Genomic DNA, 12,151 nt, shown 5'->3' with positions numbered 1-12,151 from the left:
CTGATGGCAGAATGGGCTGGTGCTCTCAGAAGTCACCTCCACCAAACCACCCACCAAAGTCACCAGATATTATTCAAACCTGGTTCTGCTTTGATTGGGCATCAAGCATTAGTGGCACTGAACTACAATGTATCCTAAATAAAGACTGCTTTCTCATCATATTTTGTATCTAATTGTCCTCTTTTTTCCATGTTTTGATGACAGCATGGTTTATTCTTTATCTTAGGGACTTTTAACTGTTTGAGTGGGATGCACCATTGATGTAAATATATATTTTTTTAAAAAATAAACAATGAGCAATTGATTTTATCAGGGTATTTGAATTTGACCCAAGGCAAAGACTGAGGCCATTACATCTGCTTGGTGGTTGTTTGCTTTGTTGCTCCCAGCACAGATAATGATCAGAGAGTGCCTTGCATGTGGAAGGAATGCTTTTATTGCAAGGTCAGAATTTCAGAATTGTAACCACTTGGGTTTTGTTTTTCTTACAGAGAAGAGCAAGAAGAATCCTCAGCAATTCGAGTTGGTTTTGTGACTTATAACAAGGTCCTCCACTTCTTTAATGTAAAAAGCAGCTTAGCTCAGCCTCAGATGATGGTGGTCACAGATGTTTCAGAAGTTTTTGTTCCTTTGCTGGATGGTTTCCTCGTTGACTTTGAGGAATCACGATCAGTTATTACCAAGTAAAGTATAATATTCCTTTCGAGACTAAGATGTGAATGCTTTATGATATGCATTATGCCTTTTAGTCAGCTGGGGTTAGGGGCATATCTGTGGAAATACTTCAGAAGCCAGCAGATGCTTCAAGGCCTTTATTTCCACCTCTGAGGCAAAGAAATAGTGATAACCATCAAAACTCGTATTATTTTTATAATATACATTTGCATGGAAAATGTCTTCCTCTGTGAAGACTGGGTATGTTACAAGGTATGTTTGGGGATGATCCCAAATACGCTGCCGAGTTGAGACATTGATCCTTTCTCTTATGTAGCTTGTTGGACCAGATTCCAGAGTTGTTTGCAGACACGAACGAGAGTGAGACCATCTTCGCTCCTGTTATCCAGGCTGGCATGGAGGCACTAAAGGTTAGAACACTTCTCTGGGGAAGAGAACCAGCTCCAAATTGGGTTTGCTAAAAGCCAGTCCCATTACAATGGGAAATTAGGGAAAAAAGTAATTGTTTCCAGCACTAATCTGTTATTCTAACAATTCTAGCTTTAGTCAAAATGAGAACACTGGCAAGCATAACATCTGTTCCCAGATTTTCTTATTGAGGGAAACCAGTCCCTAGAATCTATTCTACACTGAAGGGATGTTTAGGAGAAGATGGAGGAGCAGGAGTCAGTTTGTTGTTCAGTATTTGGGAGAAATAAAGAAGTGTTTAGCTACTGCAGCAGAACCAATCCATATTCTGGGTGTTTGCACAGGTACCCAGTCCCTGCACGTGTGAAGGGCAGGAAAGTCAGTATAAGATACAATTTTGCTCCTTCTCCTGCTTCTGCAAAACTTCTTGTGCAAAACAGGATATTTATGACTGACTGAACTAGGTGGGATTGGAGGGTTTCTGTTTGACAAGTTCTCACAGCTTGCATACAGCTGGCAGTGACTCCAGGATGCTGCCCAGTCCCTTTCTGTATGTCCAGGACACCCCCTGAAGTGCTGACATTTCCCTGGAGCACTGCCAATAAACACACACCACCCTGGGTCACCACAGGATTTGTAGGGGCAGAACAGTGCTGGTTTAAAGTACTTGATTTATCTGTCAACTTTGTATGAGTAAAGCATAAACTTTGAGCAGATTCTCAAATCTGTTTCTTAAATACTAATTTAATACCTATTTTCTTGTTATTTATTCATACTGCCAGCAGATACGTGTCTGAATGCTTCCCCCTAATACTTGACTTCTACAAAACAAACTTAAGGGCTCTTAATTAAGCTTTTTATTTAGCTCAGTATTTTTAAGTTATAATTTGTAAGGATTTTCACTGGGAATTATGCATCTGCATATACCTGTGTACAGGAATGCAATTGTCACTCACCTATAAAACTGTATTGAACACTAGTGTGTCTGAACTGAAAGAAACCATCCTGTCAAACTACATTTTCTTTCAATTTTATCTGATTTTAGTATTTGTACTTTTTGATACTTGTTGCTCATTGCATAATGCTTGTATCCAATTGGAAAATCTCTGAGAGAGGTACTCCCAGTTCTGCCCATCAAGATTTTAGATTCCTCTGTAGAAAGTACTGTAAGAACATATCAGGCAACATACCTGTGTGCTGGAATAAGTTATTTACTAACAGAAAAGCCACAGTTTGTCTGGGAACTTATTTCATCTAGTTTTGAGTTTCTAAATTATTTATCTATCTCTGAGGAACTCACAGAAAATTTACAGTGTTCTCTGAGAGACCCTAATGTATGAAGATTAGGCTTGTTAAAATCGCAGTACTAAACATGCCAATATGGTATCTTTGAAACAGGCTGCAGAACGTGCTGGGAAATTGTTTATCTTCCATTCTTCATTGCCAACTGCGGAAGCACCAGGGAAGCTGAAGAACAGAGATGACAAAAAACTACTCAATACAGATAAGGAAAAGGTATTTTCTACTCTGAGCTACCAGGGGACTACTGTTACACTGATTTTCTCTAATAGGGCATTGATCTTTTTTCCTTGATGCCTCTTTAGTGATTAGTTCTCCAAGAACGTACTGAAATGGTTCCTTGCAAACATGGGCAAGAGCAACATGTGTTGATTGCAGCCATGACTCACTTCAAACTTCCTCTTCATCCTTTTGTCTTCCCGTGGCCGTTTGGGTTGTGGTCAGTACCTAATGTGATGACACCTCTATTTTTTATTCCTGTGCAGACGCTCTTCCAGCCCCAGGGGAATTGTTATGAGGCCTTAGCCAAGGATTGTGTGGCCAATGGCTGCTGTGTGAATTTGTTCCTCTTCCCAAATCAGTACGTGGACGTGGCCTCTGTGGGCCTTGTCACAATGTACACTGGAGGAACACTGTACAAGTACAACAATTTCCAGGTAAGTGGTGCACGTTTCCTGCCTTTCAGATAGTAACACTTGGGGGGGGGGGGGAATTGTTGCTTTCCATCTCAGTTCAATGTGTTCTTGGACATTTAACATAAAAGCAGAGTCTGGAAAAAGTTGGTTATCAACTCCAGGGGATAAAATTCAAACTTAGAAATGAGAGATCAGGCTCAAGTTTGTGTCTCAAAACAGTAATAAGCTGGTTGGCATGTTAAAATCCTGCCTAGGCTGTGGGATTAAGTGCAGCAGTGGATGTCACTGGAGCTCGTTTGGTTGAACAGAAATTCTGGATGTGCAGGCTTAGTGGTGAGTGGTGCACACCTGTGTATGTACGATTCTGATAACAACAGGCAACGTTTGAAATCTTTCAGAGGACTTGAGAGCTGGTAAATGTGAACAGATTTGCTGGGGGGGGGGTCACGGGGAGGGTGCCGGCTCACTGCTGAACTGCAGCTTCTCCTGCTCTGCACTCACAGCTCGATGGCGACAGCCCCCAGTTCCTAAGTGACCTCAGGAGGGATATGGAAAAAAAGATGGGATTTGATGCCACAATGAGGGTTCGGACAAGTACAGGTAATGGGACCCATGGGAATAAGCTTGAATGTTAACTACAGTGCTGTGCAGATCATGTGTAAGATAAGACTGCTTTAACTTCATTATGTAGCACTTCAAAAGCAATTGAATAGACTGATAAAATGCATGGATATGTGTGTATATATATATATTCCTATATATATATGTGTGTGTATATATATATATGTACATGTATACACACACACACATCCTGCATATTCCTCCTTCACAACTGCTTATCCAATCTGAGGAAAGCTTCTGATCACTGTGCACACATCACGGAATGCAAGTAAGTTGTATAAAAAGGTGTTGCTTCTGGACAGTTACATGTTCCTTATTTTCACACTCTAGTGACATTACTGTGTCTGCTTTCCAAGCATCCTTTCATTCATGCTTACCTCAAATGCAAACACACACACAGGCCAAGCCAACAGTGCAGGTCTTGGTGGTCTGTCACAGCTTTTCCTTCTCACCGAGCTGTCACTAATGCCATCAGCAACAACAGCTGGTGGCACCCACTGAGGCTGCAAACCCTTGAGAGAAAATGGTTCCTGCTTCAGCAAGTAATGTCAATTTTATTTACCATTTTTTAAAATAAAATGCCCCATTTTATCTGGCTGTAGGATTCAGGGCTACGGAATTCTTGGGAGCTATTTACATGAACAACACTACAGATGTAGAGATGGCAGCGGTTGATTGTGACAAGGCAGTGACAGTGGAGTTCAAACATGATGACAAACTGAATGAAGACACTGGAGCCTTGATTCAGGTAAAAAGGTTTAATTTTAATGTCATGTAACGGTGAGCAAGAACTTCTGCAGTCATAGCAGAAAAGAAGTGACGGTGTAGGACTAATGGGAGCAAGGCACAACTTTCCATACCACCACTAATTAAAGGTGTGTTCCCCTGCCACTGTACTACATGTTCTATTCAAGGACACCACAATGCTTTCTAAGCACTCATTGAGACCTCATGACGTGTTAATTTTTTCCATTTTATTATAAGTAAGTTAATTTAGAGTACAAGATTCACTGGTACTTATATGGCAGTTGTTATTGCTGTAGCACTCCTTGTGATCTTTCTGTTCAAGAGCAGTCCTCTCTTGCTAAACATCACTTCCAGTGCTGCTGTAGGACTTTTTATAACTTTAAGATGAATAACTTTTATAATTTTAAATCTACTTCCATAAGAACTACAGGTATGTAGCTGCCAGCAATACTGCCAGGCTGTGTTGGCTCCAGAAGGCATTTTATGCCTTTGATGCACCAAGTGGGTGGTTCTTGCCTGACAGCAGCTTTTTGTTTTGCAATAAAAAGCAAATGGTGGTGGTCTGTGTGTGTGTTGCAGTGTGCTCTCCTTTACACAACGGTGAGCGGGCAGCGGCGCATCCGCATCCACAACATAGGCTTGAACTGCAGCGCCCAGCTGGCTGATGTCTACAGGACTTGTGAGACTGATGCACTCATCAACTTCTTTGCTAAGTCAGGTAAAGTTACAACAGACCAGTTTGGTTTCCTTTTTCAATTTGGGTGGAGGAAGGGGAAGGAAAGGGGCTGAAGTGATTACCCAGTGGGAAACCATGTTTCGTACCTTGCTGCTCCAAGTCTGAGCAACTTTTGAAGTCTGAAACTTTCAAAAGAGAAATAATTTCCTATTGTAGACAAACTGCCATAGAAGCAATGCTGGTGTGTGTAGGTAATGCACAGAACTGTGCAGGCACAGTAGTGCCAATGGACATCCTACCGCAGTGTTGGGGGTTTGGTTGTCTGTAGGAGGGGCTAAAAACCAGCCACCCTCAGGTCATTAAAATCAGAAGCTGTAGTAGATAATAGATACTTTGAGAGGCTGTGTCCATCTCCATGTACCAAGCTCTTCTGTGTTTGTAGCTTTTAAAGCCATTCTGAGCCAACCCCTGAAGACGGTGCGGGACATCCTGGTGAACCAGACCGCTCACATGCTGGCCTGCTACAAGAAGAACTGTGCCAGCCCTGCCACCGTCAGCCAGGTAAAACCCACACTGTCCTCCCCAGCCAGGCTCTGCCTCAGGTGAACCCCATCCCTGCACCATTAGTGCTGACAGAAAGGAACATCTCAGGGCAGATTTGTGCTTTTCTTTCAAATGTAATTAATGACAGGTGGGATTAATGTTTGTACTTAGAGCACCTGGAAACTGTTGTTCTGGAACAAAAGGCAATGCCATTGAGGACACTGATGCCCATATTCACACAAAGGGGCTCAGCCAGCCAGGGTAGAATTACACACTGACTCACAAAGCCTTCATTTTTAATTGTTGTTGAAGATGTTTGTAGTATTCTAATTTTTGACAAGTAAGACTGACTGATTTGTTTCCTTTTAAATTATTCGCTCATGTCCTGGTGATTTAACTTCACAGAAGACTCAGGCTTTTACATCCCATGCAGTGCCAGCAGTAATCACAAGTGTGGGCAATGAATCGTTCATTGTTAGTGAGGCCCGAATCTGTCAGAAACAAAACCAGAACCACTTATTGTGAACCTTCTCTCCTTAATTTTTCGGAGAATTCCCCTTTAATTTAGTGCTGAAAAACAGGCAGGGGTTACAGGGAGCTGAGAGCAGCTAAGACAAGGGGTACGGTTTATGTGGCAAATACTTTGTGTCTGTTTTCTCAGCTGATCCTGCCGGACACGATGAAGGTGCTGCCCGTGTACATGAACTGCCTGTTGAAGAGCTGTGTGCTGGTGGGCAGAGCCGAAATCCCAACGGATGAGAGAGCCTTCCACCGCCAGCTGGTCATGGCCATGGGGGTGGCTGACACCCAGCTCTTCTTCTACCCCCGCCTGCTGCCCATTGTGAGTCTGGAGCGAGCGAGATAGCTTCCCTTCCCTTCCCTTCCCTTCTTCTTTTTTATCTTTCTTTTTCTTCCTTTGTCTTTCATTTTCTCTGTTCCTTTTTTCTTGTTCTTATTCTTTTCCTTTTTTCTTCCTTTTTCTTTCATTTTTTCTCTCCCTTCCTTTTTCCTTTTTTCTAGTTTTCTTCTTTCCTTATTTTTTATCTTTTTTCTTTCTTTTTCTATTTTCTTCCTTTCTCCTTTTCTTTTTCCTTTCTTTTTCCTTATTTTTTTCTTTCATTTTTTCTTTTTCGTTTTTCTTTTTTAATTTTTCTTTTTCTTTAATTTTTCTTTTCTTTCTTTACTTCTATCCTTCCTTTTTTCTTTCTTCTCTTTCCTTTTTTCTTTCTTCCTTTTTCTTTTTTCTTTTTCTAATCTTTTTTTTTCTTTTTTTCATTCTTTTCCTTTTTCTTTTTCTTTCTTGTTTTCATCTCTGTCTGTTCATCAGTCCTTGTGTCTGTCTGCCTGTCCATGTGTCCATCTGTGCATCTGTCTGTGGGTCTGTCCGTCCATCTCTCTGTCCATCTGTCCATCCGTCTGTGCGTCTGTCTGTCCGTCTGTCTGTGTGTCTGTTTGTTCATCTCTCTGTCTGTCCGTCCATCTCTGTGTCCATCTGTCTGTCTGTCCGTCTGTCTGTCTATCTCTCTGTCTGTCCGTCTGTCTGTCCATCTCTCTGTCCATCTGTCTGTTTGTCTGTCTGTCTGTCCATCCATCTCTCTGTCCATACATCTGTCTGTCCATCCATCTCTGTCTCCATCTGTCTGTCTGTCAGTCTGTCTGTCTGTCCATCCATCTCTCTGTCCATCTCTCTGTCTGTCCGTCCATCCATCTCCATGTCCATCTGTCTGTCTGTCCGTCCATCTCTGTGTCCATCTCTGTCCATCTGTCTGTCCATCTCCATGTCCATCTGTCTGTCTGTCCGTCCATCTCTGTGTCCATCTCTGTCCATCTGTCTGTCCATCTCTATGTCCATCTGTCTGTCTGTCTGTCCGTCCATCTCTGTGACCATCTGTCTGTGTGTCCATCTCTGTGTCCATCTGTCTGTCCATCCGTCCGTCTGTCTGTCTCTGTGTCTGTCTGTCTGTCCATCCATCTCTGTGCCCATCCGTCCGTCTGTCCGTCCACCTCTGTGTCCGTCTGTCTGTCCATCCATCCCTGTGTCCATCTGTCTGTCCATCCATCCATGTCTATGTCCGTGTGTCTGCCCAGCTGCCTCTCAGCTGTCTGTGTGTCCATGTGTCTGTCCATGTCTTTCCTCTGTCTGTGTACATGTCTGTACATCTGTCTGTCTGTTCGTCTCTCTCCATCCATCCCTATGTCTGTTTTTTCTATTCATTTGCCCAGCTGTGTGTCTGTCTGTGTGTCTGTTCATCTGTCTGTCCATCTGTCTCTCCGTCTGTGTGTCTGTCCATCTATCCCTCTGTCCGTTTGTCTGTCTGTCTCTCTGTGTGTCCATCCATCCGTCTCTGTCTGTCTGTCCATTTCTCTGTCTGTCCATCCATCCTTGTGTCTGTTTGTCTGTGTCTGTTTGTCCATCCATTTCTCTCTGTCCATCTCTACGTCCGTGTGTCCGTCCACCTGCCTGTTCAGCTGTGTGTGTGTCCACGTGTCTGTCCATCTGTCTGTTTTTCCTCTGTCTGTGTCCATCTGTCTGTTTGTCCATCCGTCTCCATCCATCCCTACGTCCATTTGTCTGTCCATCTGTCTGTCTGTCCATCTGTCGGTTGGTCAGACTGTCTGTCCATCTGTGTGTCTGTCTGTTGTCTGTCCGTTTTTCATCTGTCTGTCCCTTTTTCCTCTCTCTGTGTGTCCATCTGTCTGTCCATCTCTCCCTCCTGTGAGTCCATCTGTCCGTTGGTCTGTGTGTTTGTCTGTCTGTGTCTGTCTGTCCATCTGTGTGTATGTGTCTCTTTGTCTGTGTGTCCATCCATCCATGTGTCCATCTGTCCTTCTGTCTGTCCGTTCATCCATTTTTGTGTCTGTCTATCCTTATGTATCTGTGTGTGCGTCTGTCTCTCCGTCCGTCTATACGTCCATCTGTCTGTCTGTCCATCTGTGTGTCCGTCAGTTGGTCTACATGTCTGTCTGTCCATCTGCCTCTGCCAGTCTCCGTGTCTGTCCGTCTGCTTGTGTGTTTGTCTGTCTATCTACGTTTCTGTCTGTTTGTCTGTCTGCCCTTTGGTCAGTCTGTCTGTCCATCTGTCTGCTCATGTGTCCATTGGGCCATCTGTCTGTCAAGCTATCTGTGTGTCTGTCTGTCCATCTGTCTGTCTGTCCATCCATCCATCTGTCCATCTGTCTGTCTGCCTGTCTGTCCATCCAGCTGTGTGTCTGTCTGTCTGTGCATCCGTCTCTTTGTACATGTGTCCCTGTGTCTGTCCATTTGTCTGTCCATCCATCCGTTATTCCTCTGTCTGTCCATGTGTCCATCTGTCTGCCCGTCTTTGTCTGTCTGTCCATATGCCTGCATGTCTGTCTGTCTCTGTGTGTCTGTCTGTCCGTCTGTCCATCTGGTCAGTCCCTCCTCCCCAGAAAGGAGAGACCCCCCTCATAGGGCCAAAACAAGGGGCGAGCCCTGTACCCGGGGGGCTCCCCCTCCTGCCCCTCCCCATCCCAAGCTCCACAACACAAACATTCAGTCCCAAAACCCAAATCCCTCCGGTTCAGACACAACAAAAACCTCCAAAGCACCAAGAAACAGCCCTAAAAACCCCAAATCAGCCCCATTCAGCCCCAAAGCCCACACAGCTCTTAGCTGGAAAGGAACCACCCCGATGTTCTAAACCCTTCAGCTGTTACTTGTTACTATCTCCGTAGAGCTCTGTCACTGCTTCTCCAAGCCGCGTGTCTCTTTCCCCCCAGCACAGCCTGGATCTGAAGAGCGACGCTGTCCCAGCCGCCGTGCGCTGCTCTGAGGAGCGTCTGTCAGAGGGAGGGGCCTTCCTGCTGGCCAACGGGCTGAGCCTGTTCCTGTGGCTGGGAGCCAGCGTGTCCCCAGAGCTCATCCAAGGGCTCTTCAACGTGCCGTCCTTCGCGCACATCAGCACCGACGCCGTGAGTACAACGCACACTAAGGATTTAGGATTCAATACGACCAGATGCTAATTGGGGAAACAAGCGAGGTGGTCTTTCATCAGAAACAGGTGACCAGCAGAAGGTGTTAAGACACCAGGAGTGTTTTAACTTACGTAAAATTGTAAGCTGAACATTTCCAGGACAGAAGCTTTCACAGCTTCTTTAAATCTTAAACTTTGACTGTTGTAGATATTAAAGTCCTAAACTGTGTATTGCTGAAATTGGAACAAAACACTTTGCAATAGTTAGTTTCTCCTGACAGTGAGTTTTCATATAGTGACTGTTTTACAATGAAAAATGGCTTTGGCAGGTGAGTCCTCAAGATGAGACATTTTTGTGAAGGAGATGGCAGTTCCCAGTTTAGAATGAAATCCACAGCTCCTTACACCATAACTATCAGCAGCTAGTCTTGTCTGTGTGAACCAGTAAGAGATGTGACTGGAAGATGATAACCACCTGCCACGCTTCCCTTCTGACAGACATCCCTGCCTGACCTGGACAATCCATTCTCTAAGAAACTGAAGCATATCCTGGAACAACTCCAGAGCCAAAAGCCCCACACTATGAAGGTAACTTGTTTCTGCTTCATACCTGTTCAGAAGAACACTACAGGCTTTGTGAAAACTTACCAGTAGCTATAAAAGGTTTTTTTAAGTATCAGGAGTTGTCCTGCACATCGATGAGTTCCAGCATGATTTGTAGGCACAGGCATCTCAAATATGCTTAATTCCTAATCAAAACCGACTTTCAAAGGTAGTCAAGTCTAAAAGGTAACCATTTTATTCTGCAGCCCTTAATTCACATTAATTTCTCCTCTGTTCAGCTACTGAAATGTGAAGATTTATTAGTTTTGTGGGTTTTTTTCCCCACCTCAGGAGCATCCACTAGTAGAAAACTACTGCCATCTAGTATGACTGTATTCTAAAATCTCTCTCTCTCTTTTCAGCTGATTATAGTGAAGCAACGGGAACAGCCAGAGATGCTTTTCCGACAGTTCCTAGTAGAAGACAAGAGTATTTATGGAGGAGCTTCTTATGTGGATTTTCTCGTCTGCATTCACAAGGAGATCAGTCAGCTGCTCAGTTAAGGCAACACTTAACATTTCTCAGTTCCTTTTTCCCTTTGCAGGAGGGACGGACAGTCCCTGGTGCCTTAAGGCTGGCCCACAGCTCCACCAGGCCCAGGCCTTCTGCTGTGCTTTGCTGACCCTCTTCTGTGCTCTCTTTGGACAGTTTCATTTGGCCCCACCTCTCCCCGAGTACTCTGCTTACTTACTAAGCTGTAGAATAGGACGTTCTGCACTCAGGTATAAATCTTCTGGGAGTCCTGACTCTTTCTCTACATCAATTGCCAGATTTCAGACTGTCAGTGCTTAAGAGCATATATGGTACGCATTTCTTAAAATACAATTTACAAAATTCTTAATTATTCCTTTTACTAGACACAAGTTGTACAAGAGCTGGCAGAGATGCTCAGAATCTATACAGAAGTGGAAAAAATACAAAACACTTCTAAGTGAGGATGTACAGTTGAATCAGAGTGGAAGTAAACACATAGTTCAGTTTGAAGGATTTCAGAGTCCTTCCTGGGAAGCGAATCCTTTTTTTCCTGGAAGGGACAAGTGCTACTTTTCTACAGAAACAGAGCTCTGGGGACCCTTCTACAGCTGGGGTTGTCCAGGACACAAATGCCTCAGTTTTCTAACTGGACTTGAGAAAGTGCAACAACAACGGGGACCACAGAAGAACAGTAATCCAACAATCCTTTTGCCATGTTTGGCAGATAATGCCTCCTCTTAGGGGCAGCAGTTAGCTTTTTAAAATTGCACAGGTTAGGTTTTATTTAGTACATTTGTTAACTGGAATATTCCCAGTACAACTCAGAAAAATCTGTCCCTCAAAATTTCAGTGGCAGGTCAACTGTGAGGCAGTTGACACATTAACCAAAGGTTATTTGTGGTGCTATAAAGCCTCATGTTTAATACCAGTTCTATTGCAGTGATCTCCTCTCACATGACTGATTTATTCAGTGGTCACTGCTTTGAAAAACAAGCCTCTGCTAATACCAATACTGAAGGTAGAATTTAGAAAGCCAGAGCCTTTGGAACAGCTGTTTACCTCAGATACTTCATCAGTGTGTCTGTCTCTGTAGGACCAGTGCCTCTGTGGGAGAGGTCTGAACTTTTCCGAACTTGAAAAGCTATTATTAAAACAATTAGTGTTTCAAAGAAAGCCAAAAAGACTCAAAAGTAAGGCTAAGCCTCAGTAAAGAAAAAAGTGCCTTTAAACATGTTAGTGTTGCTACTTAGTATTAATTATTTAATATCCATGATTGATAAGCAGACAAAATGTGTAACTTTTTGGTTCAACAGCTTATCTATAGAGTCCTGTATGTGTCATTGACCAAGAGCTCTTAAAATAAGTGGCTGTATTACAAAAGGATCCTCAGCCTGAATTCAGCTGCCAAGAAAAGCACTTTTTAGCTGTAGACATTACCCTGTAAAAAGTATTTGTTGCCATTCCATTTGTAAAATGACACCAGCAACTCTTTGTGTAAAGAAATAAGCAATTATTAAATATAATCATCGTGTGTA

At 43.5% G+C, this 12,151-nt stretch overlaps 1 protein-coding gene across 3 annotated transcripts in view; it reads left to right on the top strand.

Moving 5' to 3' along the window:
- The window catches only part of SEC24D (SEC24 homolog D, COPII coat complex component), a 47,741-nt gene extending 35,590 nt beyond the window's left edge, over positions 1-12,151 (top strand). For 2 of the 3 annotated variants that reach the window (XM_027659039.1, XM_027659040.1), the window contains exons 12-23: positions 492-683; positions 992-1,085; positions 2,482-2,598; positions 2,868-3,038; positions 3,521-3,617; positions 4,241-4,386; positions 4,965-5,103; positions 5,504-5,622; positions 6,266-6,445; positions 9,346-9,537; positions 10,038-10,127; positions 10,505-10,645. In XM_027659039.1, the coding sequence (XP_027514840.1) occupies positions 492-683; positions 992-1,085; positions 2,482-2,598; positions 2,868-3,038; positions 3,521-3,617; positions 4,241-4,386; positions 4,965-5,103; positions 5,504-5,622; positions 6,266-6,445; positions 9,346-9,537; positions 10,038-10,127; positions 10,505-10,645 (1,678 nt within the window). Of the gene's footprint in view, positions 1-491; positions 684-991; positions 1,086-2,481; positions 2,599-2,867; positions 3,039-3,520; positions 3,618-4,240; positions 4,387-4,964; positions 5,104-5,503; positions 5,623-6,265; positions 6,446-9,345; positions 9,538-10,037; positions 10,128-10,504 lie in introns of all 3 variants that reach the window. The other variant, XM_027659038.1, reaches the window with a different exon arrangement.

The sequence above is a fragment of the Corapipo altera genome, unplaced genomic scaffold (assembly GCF_003945725.1).
Source record: "Corapipo altera isolate COAL_440 unplaced genomic scaffold, ASM394572v1 255, whole genome shotgun sequence".
Taxonomy (NCBI): Eukaryota; Metazoa; Chordata; class Aves; order Passeriformes; family Pipridae; genus Corapipo; species Corapipo altera.
The sequence above is the reverse complement of the archived record's forward strand: the minus strand, read 5'-3'. Positions and strand labels throughout refer to the sequence as shown.